Source organism: Ctenocephalides felis, unplaced genomic scaffold (genome assembly GCF_003426905.1).
Source record: "Ctenocephalides felis isolate EL2017-DRISC unplaced genomic scaffold, ASM342690v1 CF-g0.4_SCAFFOLD_01170, whole genome shotgun sequence".
Classification (NCBI taxonomy): Eukaryota; Metazoa; Arthropoda; class Insecta; order Siphonaptera; family Pulicidae; genus Ctenocephalides; species Ctenocephalides felis.
The window spans coordinates 18,061,785-18,080,112 of NW_020537324.1; the positions used below are offsets into that span (position 1 = coordinate 18,061,785).

Here is an 18,328-nt window from a genome sequence, read left to right on the forward strand (position 1 = left end):
TCTGTAGTTATAAATATAATTTTGTGCACCTAATGATAAATAATTGGTAAAGCGATAATTTGTTTAAATTATCTTTTCATAAAATTTTCAAAGTAAATCTTTTTACATCATCTTTATTAACTAAATATGAATATAATACAAGTATTGAACTAGTGGTGCAAGGTTTCGTACCTTAACTTCTCCTTAAAATTTTTATAGACTCATGAGGAAAAAAAGATTACTTTTGAGATTTTTGAACTTTTTTGGAACATATTTAAAAATTTAAAAAACACAAAGTTTCGGAATATTGGAAAAATGGCCCTTTTGAAACAAAAGAAAATTTTTAAATACCCTTACAATTTTTTTTTTGAAAATTATGAAGTTTCTTGATGTGGCTTGATACCCATTCATATTAATTAATCCATACTGTCGAAAATATCTGATTTTTGATCGCCAATAATTTTTTGAAACTGTTTTTCTGAGTCTCAGAAATAGCTAGCTCTATGCCTTTGTAAAAAAAATTAATCAATTCTTCATTACGTCAATGCAAGTGAAATGTTTTCCGAATCATTTAAATCGGATGCTCCGTTCTCTCAAAAGCATTATTTCCATTTTCCGCACTTTTAGCTCCGTATTGCCGAAACGGCTGGATCTACATTTGTTAACAAATAAATAGCACATCTCCCTATGAATAAAAATTGAACAATTTTTGAGTAAAAAATTGTATATAAAAATGTATATTGGTCCCAAAATCGTGAAAAATTGTATTCATACATGCATACATATAGACAGACACACACACGTCCATTTTTTTATACCACAGTGTTCAGAAACCTCAGAAAACTACAAAGTATAGTAAAACTTCCAGCTAATTCATTATTATATAAATATATTGTAGCCTATGGAAATGACGTCCAATAAATTTGTAATTGTTGTGTTCTTCATATATAACTCCTTTAAATTTTGCATCAATGGCCGAGATCAAATTCACTCTAAATAATAACTCACTTGAATTGTCTGGTAGCTGCCGCAACCGAATAGGGCATGAGCCACCGTCCAGGCAAGGGACCGCAGTCCAGGAAAGGCCTACCCCATTGTCCAGCCGAGCCTCCCATCATTCCGACGGCACTGCGGTTCCAGGCTGCACCCAACTCACGCCAATACCTGGACGCCGAACTGCTGTTGGCTTCCATTTGCTGCAACAATGATTAAATTACTATATTTTGACTTCAATGATAATTAATAATATGAGGCATATATTTGGCAAAAAATATAATATAAGGCGTAATGATCAACCGCACTGTCTTGTGTGGGCAGGGTCTTGAGTTCGAAATCCCGCTCTAGACAACCTGACATCGTGCAGCAGCAATATCCGATTTTATTTGAAAATATAGGCTAAACATATGTTTCCAATTGAAAATGGCTCATTTTTGGGCACTGCGGTGTTAAATAGCAATGGCGAATCTTTCACGGCATTCTTAATTGACTCTAGTATGTGTCCAACGTGGCTCTTGGACGTGAATATATTTTTTATAAATTATTATAAATAATATTGTGTAGGTTGTTGTCATTGAATTGTGATTTGTAGAAAGAGAAAGATTATATATTAAACAATCTTATTAATTTGTAAGATTTGAGTTAAAGATTATTTATTAAACTGTGCTTTTTTGAAAATTATTGTTCTCAACATACACAAAAACAAGGAGTTACAATATTCAATGTAAACACTCAATTTATTTAATTATTTTATTAATTACTAAATTCGCGCCAGTTTATAACTCGACTACCAAGCACATTGCAAAAAGTACTGTGATATTAAATGAGACTACTTTTTAATCTTAAATATGAAACTATTAAGACAACTTTTGATAAATAAGCAATTTAGTTAAATTAAATGCCGTTAATTAACGCGTCTTTCCTTATCGCATGATGAAGTAAGTTCAAGAGAACTTGAGGCAAAATACTTTAAGAAAAGTTTTTATGCAGTCGAGTTATTTGACTTGAGTGAACTAAAAAGTTTGTACATATTTTTAGATTAATTACAAATAGTAAAAAACTTGCCTAATCAAAAACATTATCCTAAAAGTAATCAATAAATTTGAAAATTTATAATAAATACCCATAGTGCAAATTTCCTAAGGACAACATGTTTTTCTTCATGAAGTATTATGGGATGATTGATTAGTATTGATTGTTGATAGTTGATCAATAGAAATTGTTTAGGATCATTTGAATTTTCGGCATTTTGAACCATTTTTTATAAATGTACTGAGAACTTTCTCCACTATGACAAACATTATAATTGTGGCAGTTTACTTTATATACAGAGCCTGTAATTTCTGTAAATCATCCTTTAGGCGTTTGTGATTTTAATATATATATATATATATATATATATATATATATATATACATATAAATATACATATAAATATACATAAATATATATATATATATATATATATATATATATATATATTCTGAGTGGATAGATAATATTAATTTAGAAATATGCACAAACAACACTCTTTTCTTGCAATAATTTATTAAATAATAATTTCACAAACGTTTCGAGACTAGGTTTGTCTCATCATCAGTGTGTTATAAATTTAAAATCTAAAATATGGAAACCTATATTAGCATTATGTGTTATCCGTTACAAGGCAGTACAGGGAACGACTTGTAACGGATAACAGTATTTTTGGCCTAGTATTTTCGAACTTTCCACGGGTTCACCAATTTTGAATATTGATAACTAAGAATAACTTTGTATTATGTAACTATATTTTAAGTATGTATAGAACTGTGTTAAAAATGTGACCATTTGCAAAAGTCGACTTGTCGTTACAATATATTGTTTTATGTTATCAATCTATCCAAAGCTTTCAAGATGGATAATTCATATCCAACTCGTGTCGCCACTGGTGTTTATATAAATTTCTAATCTTTCTGAGACCTCCTTACACATTTAGGCTATAAAGCCCAAAACTTTAATTCCCCACTAATAAACTAGAGCAAATAAATCCAACTTGATATAATCTTATAAATGTAATTTTAGTCATATGTAAGTGTATCTATCTATATCCAGACCTCAGGACCGTCGTTATATCAAGTGAAGTGCCGTCGTCGTCGCAATTGACTGGCACCTGCAAACGCAATTACGATGCCCGTATGTGACGGCAATTCATTTCCTTGTATTTTATGACTGTCTTCGTATCACAAACTCGGTTTTAGTGTCCGACGACCAATCAATTCATCTACGTGATATACGTCAGTTAATGGAGCTAAGGAGACCAAACAGTTTGATCCTTTGACAGAAACTGTTGCGGAGATAATCGCTACGGAATGGATAACATTAGTTCCAACATACACCTACTATTAGATTAGAGTTTTAGTTTTGCCTACCTTTTATTAATGTAGTTTTATAACATAACCATTTTTATTATGTTTGGAACGGGGTTAATAGTATTGACCTTAACCGTCCTGAAATAATTTAGAAAAAAATGTATATCGCACAAAGGTTGAAAAATATGAGCTTTCAAGTGCAACCTAAAGCATTGATGAAATTATGACCATTTTCCGTTTATTGTGGTTAATTTTTATTAATTTTATTTATTAAAATTTTAGAAGCTTAATCGAGAATAACATTTCTAGGGCCATTGTAAAAAATAAAATACCACAGGTGCCACAAGATTTCAAGAATTGCGATTTTCTGTTGAGCTATGAGTTCAAAATTTTTAAAATCAGTTTTCTTTGTGAGGCCTTTCTTTAAAAAGAATGTACAAAAGACTGTGGTCAAGTTTCATTTGGTTCATTTAATTAGAATTGGGAAATGGTAAAATACTTCTTGATTTTATTATTAAAAGAGTAAAAAGATAAAAACCTAAAAACGACAAATGTATGGCTAAATTATCATGATTTGTTTTCTAAAAATCTCGTGTTTTTTTCAAGAAAATTCAAATAAGCAACTTGCCATAAATTAACATAATGGCTTATATAATATATTATTAGAAGGAATTTTAAAGCTTTTTGGTTTAGCTTCATATATAATTATTATAGTGTGAAGGATATATTAATTGCGTTTTAAGTCGACGTCAATTGCAATGTCGATGGCTTGTTACTAGAATTTATCGATGTATTTAAGTTTATAAAAATATATTTAAAAATTGAATAAATTGCAATTATTTTCTATAAAATTGTAGGTTGAGTATTCCGTCGGAGAGTATTCATACAGGTTTTTCAATAGGACATAAGAAAATATACTAGATTCATTACATCATTACATATTTCTCACAATTTTTCTTTATTTTTTCTTGTTATTGTAAACATATACTAAAATAGTAATAATATGTATTTGAATAACTATAAAAATTTTGTTCCAGGATTATTCTAAGATAGTTATAATATAGCTATTACTTAATTTGTGAGACATAATCATTAAAATTTGTATACATATAACAAAACAATTTAAATGTTTTATGAAATATTATAATAAATAATATTTATATAATGTCTAATATATTTTCATTGGTCGTATAGACGTTTGAAGCCACATATACTAAAACATTTTAAATAGCATATATGTAATTATTAAACAAAAAGAGAAATCCATTGCAAACTGTACATTTAAAATTAAATAAAATTGTTTAATCAATCCGTCGTACATTCTACGTATAAATGAGATTTTCATCAAATAGGCAATTAAAATATAAAATTATTGTTACTAGATGCTCGTTTATGGAATGAGTCGTTAAAACTCGATGTAAATAAAGTAATAATTGGATTAAAAGTGTATTTCAAACTTTGATCGCAAAAAGTTTGTGAATAACAGAGATAATTAAATATTGTTAGCGGTAATAACAAAAACATAACATCTCATTTTATGGACATCAGTCTGAAATTACACATGAAACTCATTCGGACGGTTTTAACTATTGTATCATAATTATCTGATTAGATTATATTGTCATCTAATTTTATTTTTATTACAAAAGTACTTTTAGGAAAGTCTAAAACTATTTGCATTATAAAATAACTAATAAATATAGTGAAGCAACTATTATATATAATAGCTATTAGATATAGTTATGTGCATACGTTTAATGACCATTTTCTTTTATCTTCAAATATATTTTTTTAACTCTCTTATTAAATTTCCGAAATCGTTGGAGCTGCCTTTCAAAAAAAATTAACGATTTCTTCATTCATTCAGTCGAGTTCTTTTTGTCAAGGTTTGGCCCAAATGGCTGGACATATTTTTAAAAATTTAAAAGCCATTCTATGTAGTCTAATAAGGACTAGCTTATATCAGTTTTAATTAGCGAAAACGATTAAAACATTTTGTCCACGTTTTTGCCTACAAATTTGAATCGATTTAAAAAAATTCAAAAATTGTTCTAAAGATATTGGTTATGATTCGCGTTGATTATTATGGTAAAGATAAGGCGGACCGTTTTTTTTGTAATTCGTAAACGTGATGAATATATTTATTAAGATTGGTTTATTTGATTGTCAGGAAGTTCATGCAATTTGTCTTAAGGCAAAATGGTACTTACAACTAGTTAATTATTTGATCCAATTTTTTTTATAATATAAATCATCTTGAGTCCTCAAAATGAAAATTTATAACATGGTACAAGACTTTACCAAAATATGTAATATAACTCTTACACCACTTGTTCCAAGTTATCATTTAGACTATTACTGCCAGATTTAACTTCATCGAACAATTCCTCCCAGTCCCAGTACGAAATAAACTTCGCCAAGTGCTCGGTTGAAGTTCTTGGTTCGTTAAAATCACTTACTGGTTGTGTTCTGAATTGATATTCGTGTTCATATCGCCGTTTTGTGCAGAGATAAACATCTACAGCGAACTCATTCTTTTGTACGATAATTTTCGTTTAATTTCCATCCCCAAGAGCAATAACCTGACACGCTCGACTGGCCATTAGTATCGTGTAATAAAATTAGGGAAAACTCCGTTTCAGACAGCTTTTTCATATATAATACGGGCAGATGCTGCACGAAGGTGATAATGTGCGCGACCTATCTATCTACCAGACCATTTATGAGCCGACGTCATGGCCTGACTCGGGTCACAAATGGCAGAGCTTTTGTTAATTTCGAGGATAATTTACATACTATATATTGATATTTATTAACTCGTTAGTATTGACATTATTTTCATGAAATTAGAGTAGTTCTAAAAAAAAAATTTTTGTACTAAAACATACAGATGAACTTCAATTACTTTTGTTTCTCTATTTAAGTTCTCAGAGAGTGAGTTGTTGTAATTGAAAATTTAAATTTTTGAAAATCAGGCATGATATAGGCATACATTAGAACAAATGGTACATCCATTTCTGTGTATAAATATTTAAATTCAATTTTTCAAAAATTGGCTCACACACACGTATTTTTTCCAAACTATGTCTAATTTGTTCAATGTTTATAATTTGTGGTGTATGACATCGTGCCTTAAGGTAAATTGCTGGAACTTTCCATACCTTAATAAAAAAATATTATAAATAATGTAACTTACATTATTATTCTTTTATACAAAGTACGTAGACAAAACTTAATCAATCGGATTGAAAATGAGGAACATTGTCTAATATTTATAAGTATTATATAAACTGAATTGCAAAAATATATTATTTATTTGAACTATTTAAGTGATGTTTAGAACTTTAGCTAGAATTATAATTAAAATGCAAAATATTTTTCAATATTGAAAAAAAAATTCTTTTGAAAATCTAAAAAAAAATTAAATAAAAAAATCTTCCCTCAAAAGCAATTGTTTTATCAACGCAACCAGTTTTTTAAATCATTCAAAGCGTATGCTTAGTTCTCTCAAAAACTGTAATTTTTTGCACATTTAGCTCTATATCTTCGAAACGGCTATACCTGCCTGCGCCAAAATCTAATCACTACTTTTCCCCATCATTTCGAATCGAATGTTTTTTGGATCATTCTAATCGGTTAATTTGTCCTCTTAAAAACTTTCATTTTTAGCACTGTTTGCTACATATCTTCAAAGCCGCTGGACCTGTCTTCGTCAAAAACTAATTAGCAGGTCGTCGAAAATAATCGAAGTACCTCATCAATAGGAATCGAATGCTTTTTGAACGATTCAAATCGGAAAATCCGTACGCGCAAAATCGTCGACAAAAATTGTCTCCACACAAAAAATTTTTCGATTTTTGGCCCGTTACTAAAACTTACCCTAAGAAAAGTTAATAATATATTATATTCGAATAGTTTTTCCAGATTTGATATTTTTCAAGTGTTCATAAAATGAGCTAACTAATTAAAAACTTTGCAACAAGACTTTAGCACTATTTGATAAAAATGTAATTGCTGTTCAAAATTATTATCAGCAGATACATTTTGCCATTCTCACTGTTACCTATCATAATTATCTAATTGAACATTACAATCTAATTTTTTTATTACAAAGTTTTAATTTTACTATATAGCTGTTAAATTAAAGAATATTAGAATTAATCTGAAATAAAACTTCATAAACATGTCATTGTAATTTTAGATTTAAAATGCATTTTTGTTAAATGGCGCTGAACAGATATGATACAAAATTTTGAATTATCAATTTCTGCACCCGTTTTAAATTACAAAATCCGCAATCTTCAAAACTGATTTTAGGCATGGAAAAAAGTATTGTATGAAATCATAAGATTTGATCTTTTTATGCCGCCTATAATCATTTATATGACTGCAGGGCTCGGAGTTAATGCTCTGTAATAGATTGCACGCAAGATTTCTTGTTGAAAAGCGGTTAGTTAGAGGTAATTGCATCATTCATTCCGTTTTGGAACATCGCCAATTTCGACAATTTCACCACATATTTCCTAGAGCACGATCAAGTCGCGTGCCCATAATGCCTACATGGGGCTGAGGAAAAAATTTCGATATTGTAAAAATTTGGAATATAATTGTTATTGCTATGGAATAAATGATACAAACAATATATGAAAATATAACTATAGTAGCAAAATAATTTTTCCAAATGGACATTATAAATTATTAAACAAATTTTCCCAAAGTGCCCCTAATGGAACTCGAACTCAGAATCCCCAATTTAGAAGGCCCATGCCTCATCCATTAGGCCATTGAGGCTACATGCATAGATTTTATACTACATGGAATGCTAGTTCTCATTTGGTTTCAATTCTATAAAGTGAACACAGATAGAAGTACTGTGACGTCACTTGCTGAACGAGCGTTGCCGACTATAGTGGACCTTCCCGATTGATTTTAAAGAAGGATTTTAAAAGAATTCTTAACAACTATTATTGATGCTTTTAGTGAATGTATTATAATTAGATTCTGAAAGAGCGTTTAATTGATGAAAAAGAGAAATCTCATATCCATGAAATGCAAAAATATAAAGAAATAAAAAGCCAAAAGAAATTTCCTTTAACAAAAGATTTTTAGTTCAGAAAAATAAAAAATACTGTTATTTTGTTACGTAGTTATAGAATTTATTAAAACTCTCCTTTGATACTCAGGTTTTTGGGTTATAATTTAACCCTTGTAGCTGTGGACTGTATTAAACACTGATTTATTTGTATATTATGTATTTGTTGCAGTTCTAATTACAATCACTGATTTGTTACTAAGTTATAATGAAAGAAGATATATTTATTGGTTATTAATTACACATGTTGATTCGCGGACGTTACTTTTAGAAGTGAACAACTAGTTCAATTAAAACACTCCGCTACCCCCTTTACCAGAGGTAGCAACCATTCCGTGTAAAGCTCAATGCCCTGAAGGTTGTCACCTTCATGGCCAATATAATAAAACAAAAATAGGTCCTAACAAATATATTACATGAACGCATGCATATGTGCAAATTAATTTAATATTTAAAATTTTCCTTATTTTCATTCGACAAATGAGTTTTTTCCCCAATTTCAACCCCCTATGCGCCTTAGGGCTCTGAGCAAGTTGCCGGCGTAATGTATATGTTATGCTATCATGATAAAATAACATTCCAAAACTCTCGTAAAATACATGCATTCTGCTAAGGGAGCTCTATTAAAGAAAATTCATTTCGTCTCGAAAGTATTCACATTCGAATCGAAAAAGCACGAACGAATTATCAATTATTGAATCAAAGTGGGTACTTAGATTTTGATCTATCTGAAATAGAGTTTCCGGTATTGAATGAGCGCTTTTCTTTAGACAACTAATAGTGAGATAAGAAGGATAGAATATTATCTACAAATGGTTTTGGAAATGAGATATTGAATTTAGGATGAAAGTTAAAATACTTATTAGTCATTCAAAAGCAAATTACTCTTTTTTCTCCATCATGCACACACGCGCATACATTTTTATATTAACAGTCAGTTTATAAATACAATCTAACTACTGAAAGTGCATGTTGAAAATCAAAATAGAAGAAAAAAGAAAAATAAAAGGATTAATTAAATGAATAAATGACAATTAGATGATAATAATCATCATTAAATATTAATGTTTTTTTAATAAAATTCAAGATTTATAATAAAACATAAAACGTTTTTGAAGATGCTATTCATTGGTTATGTTCCACAATTAAGCTCTTGATGAGGATATATATTTTCTTTTTATTTGAAGTATATAAACATTGAGAAATAAGTATATGTTACCAGTGAGTTTGATATGAAATAAATTAACGGCACTTCTCATTTAATTCTTCGACGTCCAATGAAATTATAAATTTTCCAAAGTGTATGCAATATGCACATTTTTTGTAAGGGAAGATAATGAAGTGCATGTCACACGGATGTAAAAAAAAAACTGTGCAGATTTGGCAAATTGTTATCATTTACTAAAATATTAGAAAAAAAGATGGTTTTTATTAAATGTTCTAAATGTGCCTAAATGAAGTATGTAGAGATGGAACTTTAAGGCCAAAAACAAACTCAAAATTTTTCTTTTATTTTGAAGGAGATTTTTTTCAGAAATTGCATTGCGTATAACCTTGATCTGGTATGTCGAATAAAATATTATTAGCAGAGTTTTTTTGTCACAGGAGATACCATAACATTTATTTATGTTATGATATTAATTGTAGTTTATGGTGATTCGTGTTATTAATTTACATTACAAAAGACCAATATTTTGTTTATAATAATTAGAGTTTATAATAATTGATGTTCAAAAAGAATTACTTAGAAACAAGTCAATTTTCTAAAAATGAGTGAAGGATAAAGTAACTATTAATTCAATGTATCTCTTGTGTAATTGCTTTTTATCAACTTAATTTACTTTTTTATATATTAGTTCAAATTGTTTACACCTTTGCCAATGTAAAGGCTTAGTTAGTTCTTTTTACCCCATCCACATGTAAGCTTTCATAGAAATTTATGAAAAAAACTGTTGAAGCCCTAAAAATAATCATATATCATACAAAGCAATTAAATAGCATATACCTAAAAATTATATTCAGGTATCAGAAACTAAATACATGAGCTTGAACCAAGAAAACTACCAACGAAAAAAAATACTTTTTGAATGCATATTGATACATTTTTGTTAATTTGATAGAGACTTAGCAAGGATTAGGATGATGGCTAGTTACACATGTTTTGCCTTCTACTTTAAAATGGAATCACTAAAAAATTCTACACTTTGTTTGTATTTGATGTAATGATGGCTGACCTAATAATATCACTAAAAAATTCTATATTTTTCTTGTATTTGAGATAATATGGTCGATTTTTTTACCCGCGGAACTTTAGGCCCGTTCTACCTTATACAATTAAAAATATCAACTTTGCATAGAATTAGTACTTTTTGAATCAGATTCACGAATGTGCTATCAAACGTGGTGAAAATATCAGAATAAATCTGAAATTTATTCTCCGATCCACAGAAGAAATTTCTTTGGTTATTTTCTAGTTCTTGCCCTATTTCTCCCGGAGATAACGAGAAGAATCTATATGAAGACATCAAGATATGCGTACGTGCATGTACAGATTTGAAAATTACTATACCTTCGACTCAAAATAAACGTATTGCTTATTCCTCCCCATTTGATGTTCGGATTTATCCAGTGCTCGGGGCAAACGCTGAATAAAATCACCTAATATGTTTTTCTAGTGCTTCCCCTACGGCAAATGGCAATGTTCAATAAGGTTCTTGCAATCGAATATCTCATCAATCTGTGACATGGAGCCCGTATATAGAGAATGCCTTTCTGCTCGACATTGCTCCGGAATGATTGACTAGAGGAGATATGCTTGCTTAAGGCTTCCTCGGGCTTTGAAATTATTTTGAAGGTGGTGACAATTTGGAATTGAAAATATAATGGTCTCAGAATTTACCAAATAGTAAGATAGTTGGAACTTTGAGTACTCATGTACCTTGTTTTGACTCCCAGAACTTTAATATTACTGTTGACAGCAGATTCACATGATTATCATAACATTCTTTGTACACTTTTTTCAGATTTTTTTTTCGAAGTCAAAATTTGGTTTAGATGATGATTAGGGACTAATTGTCGTAAATTACGTGGACTAAATTTTGTTTGTGAAAAATATTTTCAATCTCATTTATTACTTATTGGAGCGATTCTCCAACTATCGATATAATATTTATCACAATAATTTATATGTGTGTATGTGTGTGAGTAAATGATATAAGCCAAATTGCTCATAATATTGTGATGTATTGTCTGATAGCTAAAATAAAAAAAAATCATTTAATATATTTGAAGTTTCAATTTAACTCTTCTTCAGTGAACAAAATTGAAATGACCTTGACAAAATTATATAAGTTTCAAGCATACCGAAATTCTTAGTCGTTTTTAAGACATTTTTGATTGAATCTTAAAAAAACCTTAAGATTTCGGAAGTAAATTTCAAACTTGAATTAATCATTTTTTTAGGCCTTAGATACAGTTTTTCAGATGATTATAGATATGCTGATAAAAACAAAGTATTTCTAAAATGGGCATTCCTACAGATACAAGAATTATTTTAAAGTAGAGAAAAATTTATTACTAGTGGGATTGGTTCAATAATTGCGGGTAACTAATAACAGGCATTTTTCAAACTGATCTTTAACAAAATCAATATGTGTTTTGTCTTCATTGAACATGTAAACTATATTGGATTATATTGTCACAGCCACTGTTCCAAAAGCCAAAGCAATAAACTAAACTGTGCAAATTCATCATTTTTGGCAAGTAATATAAAATTACCTGCGTAAAATTTCGATTTGCGTTATGATTATTGACTAATTGAAAATTTTATATATCTCATTTCATTTCAAATTGATCAACTTTTGATTATGTTACTATTTTTGTGATTGCTGAATTGAGTAAATAGTTATTTTAATTAATGTAAAAATATCACATCTGGGGTAGTTGTAGCAAAATCTTGGCAAACAAAATTAACATTAACATGCAAGAATTATATACAGATTCGAGTTAAGATTTAATGAACTGAATTGTTTGTATATGACATATATAAATAGTGTCATAGGAATTACTATATATTATATTTGTATTATGATATTAATTCGAGTTTATGGTGATTTTTGTTAAAAATTTATATTGCAGGAGATATTAAATATTTTGTTTATAACAATTAGAGTTTGCGTTTATGTATGATAATAATTACTTAGAAAACGGTAATTTTTTTTAAAAAAATGAATGAAGAATAAATTATCAGAGGCATTATTCCTTTTTTCTGTCGTTATTACGTGCTCCTGTAGATGTTACAACTAGCCCCAAACACGGAGTAAGTTGCAAACCGTATTTTCTCTAGAAATTGATTTATTGTGAAATAATAAACAACAGTTGTGAAATTATTTTCACGTGAATCGGTAGAGAAATAGACGCAACAACTATTAATTTTTATTTCATTAAAATATCTCAAGGATTTCAAAATATTTTAATTCATAAAAAAAACTGTTACCATCAGCTCCTAGCTTTCCTACATAATCATAAATTAGGATAATTTTCGTAATTATATGCAGAATTATAATAATGATGAAAGCGGTTTGTGCCAGAGGCAATTGATGTCTGATATTATATCCAACTCGACCTAAAACAATATTAATAAACCAATATCTTTTATTATACCCAAACGAAAAAAATATCTACAAAATTATACCGCAAGCTTTGCGAGCTTTTTCAAATTACAGGTAAGTATTCTAAATTTTAAAGAAATTTTATTCAAGACTAAGACAATGAATCATTAATTGTTTATGAAATCTCAGAATTTAGAAGTTACCAGATAATGACCAAATATTGATGTATTTCATAATAGGAATGGCTATATGTAACTATTTACATAACCAATCATATTATTAAAAGTATAAATGTATATGGTATTTTATAGAATTTTTTCATTATTTTCAATATCACATATTTGTTAAATATAGCTTAACTTAGTTTATTATGTAATTTGAATGATTTTATTGATATCAATTAGATAGGTGTGCCATTGGTTATTAATATATTTTTGCATTTACTTATAAAAGACAAATAAAAAAAATCATATTATTGATTTGAAATGTTTGCTAGTATTATGAAAAAAATCCCAAAGTTTTAATCAGATATTATTCATAAGAAAAATAAATTTAATAATAGTTTTAAATATTGCAAGGTCATACATAAAATAGCCTATCACATGATATAATGAAAATGTTTTATGTTTATGAATTTTCTGTTCATGAACTTATTTTCTAGACTAAATAACCTTAAGGCCGATTGAAATACAATAGAATAAATATTATATGACATGAGAAATGAGAAAGTAAATAAAAATATATCGGGTAAAGAACAAAATCCTTTGCCGTCGCAATGTTTACTTTTACATTTGCGGAGTGTTTGTTCGGATGCTTCAAATAAATCTTTCGTTGCGTCAAAACCTAAGACTCAGTCTGATGTTTAAAATGCGAATTGCATATAAAGTCACAGCATTGCAGTACACAATTTTGCAGGTGATCGATAGGTTTCAATATATTTGCGAACGTTTACTGCAAAGACTTATCTGAAAAGTATTTGAATACGACATATATTGCCATACAACTATACACACACACAGATTATATATATATATATATATATATATATATATTATATTAGGGTGGTCCCTAATATGGTCATTTTCGAATTTGCTCGCTCCCAAGGGCTCAAATGCTTCCAAATTGATAAAAAACAATTTTCTTAAAGTTTTAGCTCTTAATATTGTCTTCTAGGTAGAGCGCAATTCAATCAAAGTTTTGTATGGAAATAGCATGACAGACGTTGTTCTATACTCATGTCTACAATGCAAAAGTCTTAATTTATTTAATATCTTATACTGATATTTACCATTTAGTTAAAAATAATCATCAATGTTTTCTACACTATAATCTATAGAGACATGTAGTTTATATATGTGAGTAATGTTATATGTAGATCTGCATTAAATAAAATGATGAGTCCCAATTTCTACACTTAAATTTCTATGAGTCTCAATTTCAGTGAAAACCTAATCAGCCACATCACAATATATAACATATATCAAACAGATAATCAATATCAAACTATGTTCAATAAAATGTATGTAAAAAACTTACACTACATTTTTAGAACGAATTTATTTTCATTATATCAATTTACTTCAAAGCCAAAGGTATATCAATATGTCATATCTTCTTTTTTTAACTCTTTTATTCAGCAATCAGAAATACATAAGAATTCCTATAACCTAAATTGACAATATCTTTGTCATATCTGTCGATGCATAAATAAATAAATTGTTCGGGTTTTTAACTCTAAAACAAGCCTCATAGTTGCTCATAGATGCCCATGACTAAAACATAGATTTTCTAAGTTAATTCTATAAAAGATCATATTGTTTGCCCTTGCGATTTCTTAATGTATAAGTATTTTTTACACTTTATTTTTTCAATAAAAAATATACATAATTTTTATAGCTAATAGATATATTAAACTGAAAACGTGTTTAAGATTATTTTAATTGAAATTATTTTGTTCCCTGATGAGGCCAGTGTATAAGTAATGGATTGAAATTTTCAATAAAATATGGTACTTTGTAAGAGATAAAATTTTCTGGATTTTATTAGAAATCATAGTGATAGAAAATGTTATCAACAATGTTGCATAATTTCTAAGATTCCGCAAACTTCTTTGTAGATAATAAGAAGTGCAAACTTCTGGATGGATAATAAAAAGATTGAACTCGAATGAATGTAAATATTCAATGGAATGTTGATCCTTGCAAGAGATAGGATTTTTTGAAACGTAATTCAAACAAAAGACGTACATTACCTTAATTAAATATTTTTTTTTATGAATTCTTTCAGCTTCAGCTTGTTTCAATAATACAATTTTATAATTTTTCTATTATTTTTTGTGGGTTAATAGTTATATTATTTTAATAAAATATTTAGCGCATTAGTTGTCGATCTCAAGATTAACATCAACTTATTGTAATTATACTTCAATTTGCCTAATAGTTAATACGTAATTATAGAAACATGTTTCTTAGCATATTTTCTTAAATTTGTCATACAGCCCATAGGCTGAAAATTAAAAAGATTACTTAATTGTATAGTATTAATATAAATTACAAAAAAATTAAAAACTAATTGTATTAATATAATAATTAATGAAATTTTATTATATTTAAATAAATATAAATCATTAAGTTTAGCGTCAACTATTTATTGGTAATTAAATAGTTTATATATAATTAAATAACCGGAATAATTAATAATAATATGAATATTTTATTATTAATGATATACAGATACATATATAATAAATATATTAATATATATATAAAAAAATTCACAAAATATTTAAATTTTATATATAAATATACAATATTACTGAATTGAGCAATAATGATATAAATTACTAGGAAAAAATAGGGTAAGCTTGTAAAGGTTTAATTAGTTCTTTTCATGTGAACTAGTATAGAGCTTATATAAAAACATCTGCAGAATCTAATTTAAAATTAACAATACATCTTATAAAACAATTAAATATCGTATACTTAAAAATTATATTAAGGTCTCGTAAACTAAACAATAATGCCCAAAACTAAAAAAGTACCAACGATAGAAAATACTCTTAGTAAAGATTAGATAAAGGTAATGATTATTAGAATAATAATAATAAACAGCGCTAGTAACTGATAGGAAACATAATAATAATACTCATAAAAATATTAAAAATTATATCAAAAGATCAAATGGTGCAATTTAACGCAATCTGATGGAAGAAATGTAGATTGAATCATATTCGTGGTTACATGTAAAAATCGCATCAAATTATATTATTTTCATAAAATATTTGGCGCATTAGTCGACGACTAAGATTATTGTTATTATACTTCAATTTTTTTAATATTTAATTCTTAATTATAGAAACATGGTTTTTAGTAATTTTTTTTAAATTTATTATCTGTCTCTTTTTAGCCAATAGGCTGAGTACCTTTGTAAATGTTCAGTTGGTCCTTTTCACTCCAACCATATGCGAACTATTAAAGATCTTATATAAAAGTATCTGTTAAATCTAACTTGAAATCAACAAAACATCGTATAAAAGAATTAAATAATGTTTTTATAAAAAATATATTAAAGTTTTTTAAACTAAACAATAGCGTCCACAACCAGAAAACTATCAACGAAAGAAAATACTTTTATTATATATTTGATAAAGGTAATGATTATTAGAATAATAATAATAATAAACAGCAATATTGACTTACCAAAAACGTGTTAAAATTTTAAAAGGATCATAAAAAATATTAACACAAATAAATGGGTCAAGTAACATTAAAGCAACCTGTGGGAACAATTGAAGATTGAATCGTATTTGTTAGCAGGTATATATTTAAATTAAGACCAAATATTTAAAATAAAAAATAAACAAAAACATTTTTATCAGCATTGGTCCAAACTGTTAGTTCATCTCGTGTTTTTCTTTTAAAATGCTTAAAGTTTATCCCAACAATGTTTCAAAATACGAATATTCGCCCATCTTGGTGCGTTCGACAGCCAGTAAAACAACTTCAGGGGACAATAACTTTCTGGTTGTATATTTGTCGAGTTATAAACTCTAATCTTTATGTTTTCCCGGAATCGTATATAAAGTTATGTCTGCCTTGAGAGTGAAAGCTCCGACGCAACACGACGCGACACGGTTTATGCCTGAGAGCTTAACCGAAAAGCTCTCTATATGTGCGTGTGATAAATGCGAAGCGTAAAATTTATAAAGATAAGATTTTGTAAATATGTCAGTTATGAAATGAGTTTGAATTATGTGACCTCAATTATGACATGATTTTAGGGATGTATAATCTGAGGAATTAATCAGAAGTTACCGTAACTTGCATATCAGAACATATAATCTTTACCATACATGAACGTTTAAGCCTGTATAAAAAGTAAAAGTTAAGTGTTAAATTTTAATCAAATTTATCTGTGCATTTATAATTGATGTATTATATGCAATTAATTATAATTCTTAAAGTATTGCATTATATAAAATAAAATTCTTTCGGTTTTTAATTGTTACATTCTTGTATCCCTTATTGAAACGTAAAAGCTTAGTAATTATGAAAAAGCAAAAACTTGCCTGGTAAATAAATTTTAAAAACCTATAATATAGTCCAAATTATTTACGATTTTATTTGTTTTTTTATATTTTAATATCAGTTACTACTGCTAAATAACATTTAGTAACATAAGATAAAAAATAAAAATAAAATAAAATACAAAATGAAGGACATTATTTTCATTAAAATTATATATGGATATGAGAACTTAATACGAAATAAAAAGTAAATAATGATAATAATAAAATTAATAAATAAAATAATTAGAAAAACAAAAAAGTACAAGAAAAATAATAAATAACAATCAATAATAAATATAACAAAAGAATAGTATTAAATATAATAAAACAATCAAATATTAATAATAAAAATAATAACAATAATAAAATAAATAATCAATAAAAAAATGAAAAAATAGTAATGACAAAAATAAAAAAGTAATAAAGTGATACTTGTTTTTACTTGATTAAAACGATTCTTATAACCAATTTGGGATTGAAACTAGTGAACTCGTTGAAAATTATTGAGTCTCATAGAGCAATTCGTAATTTGATTGCAGTTTTATTGCTATGATGTGATGTAGATCTACAAAGATCTACATCTGACCATCGCTTGTTAAATAAAGAAGTTTCTATCTGAGATTACATTTATTTCTAAAAAATGTTTTTCAAAAAGTCCAAAATTCACTGTTGAAAAAGTTGAGAACCAGTTGATAAATTAAATATTTATCTAGCTTCATAATTTTATATAAAACGT

The 18,328-nt window shown here is 27.5% G+C and overlaps 1 protein-coding gene across 1 annotated transcript in view; it reads right to left on the reverse strand.

Moving 5' to 3' along the window:
- The window catches only part of LOC113366410 (probable G-protein coupled receptor 158), a 181,265-nt gene that overhangs the window by 42,717 nt on the left and 120,220 nt on the right, over positions 1-18,328 (reverse strand). Inside the window, exon 4 of the mRNA XM_026608008.1 lies at positions 988-1,175. Coding sequence (XP_026463793.1) covers positions 988-1,175 — 188 coding nt within the window. The remainder of the gene's footprint in view (positions 1-987; positions 1,176-18,328) is intronic.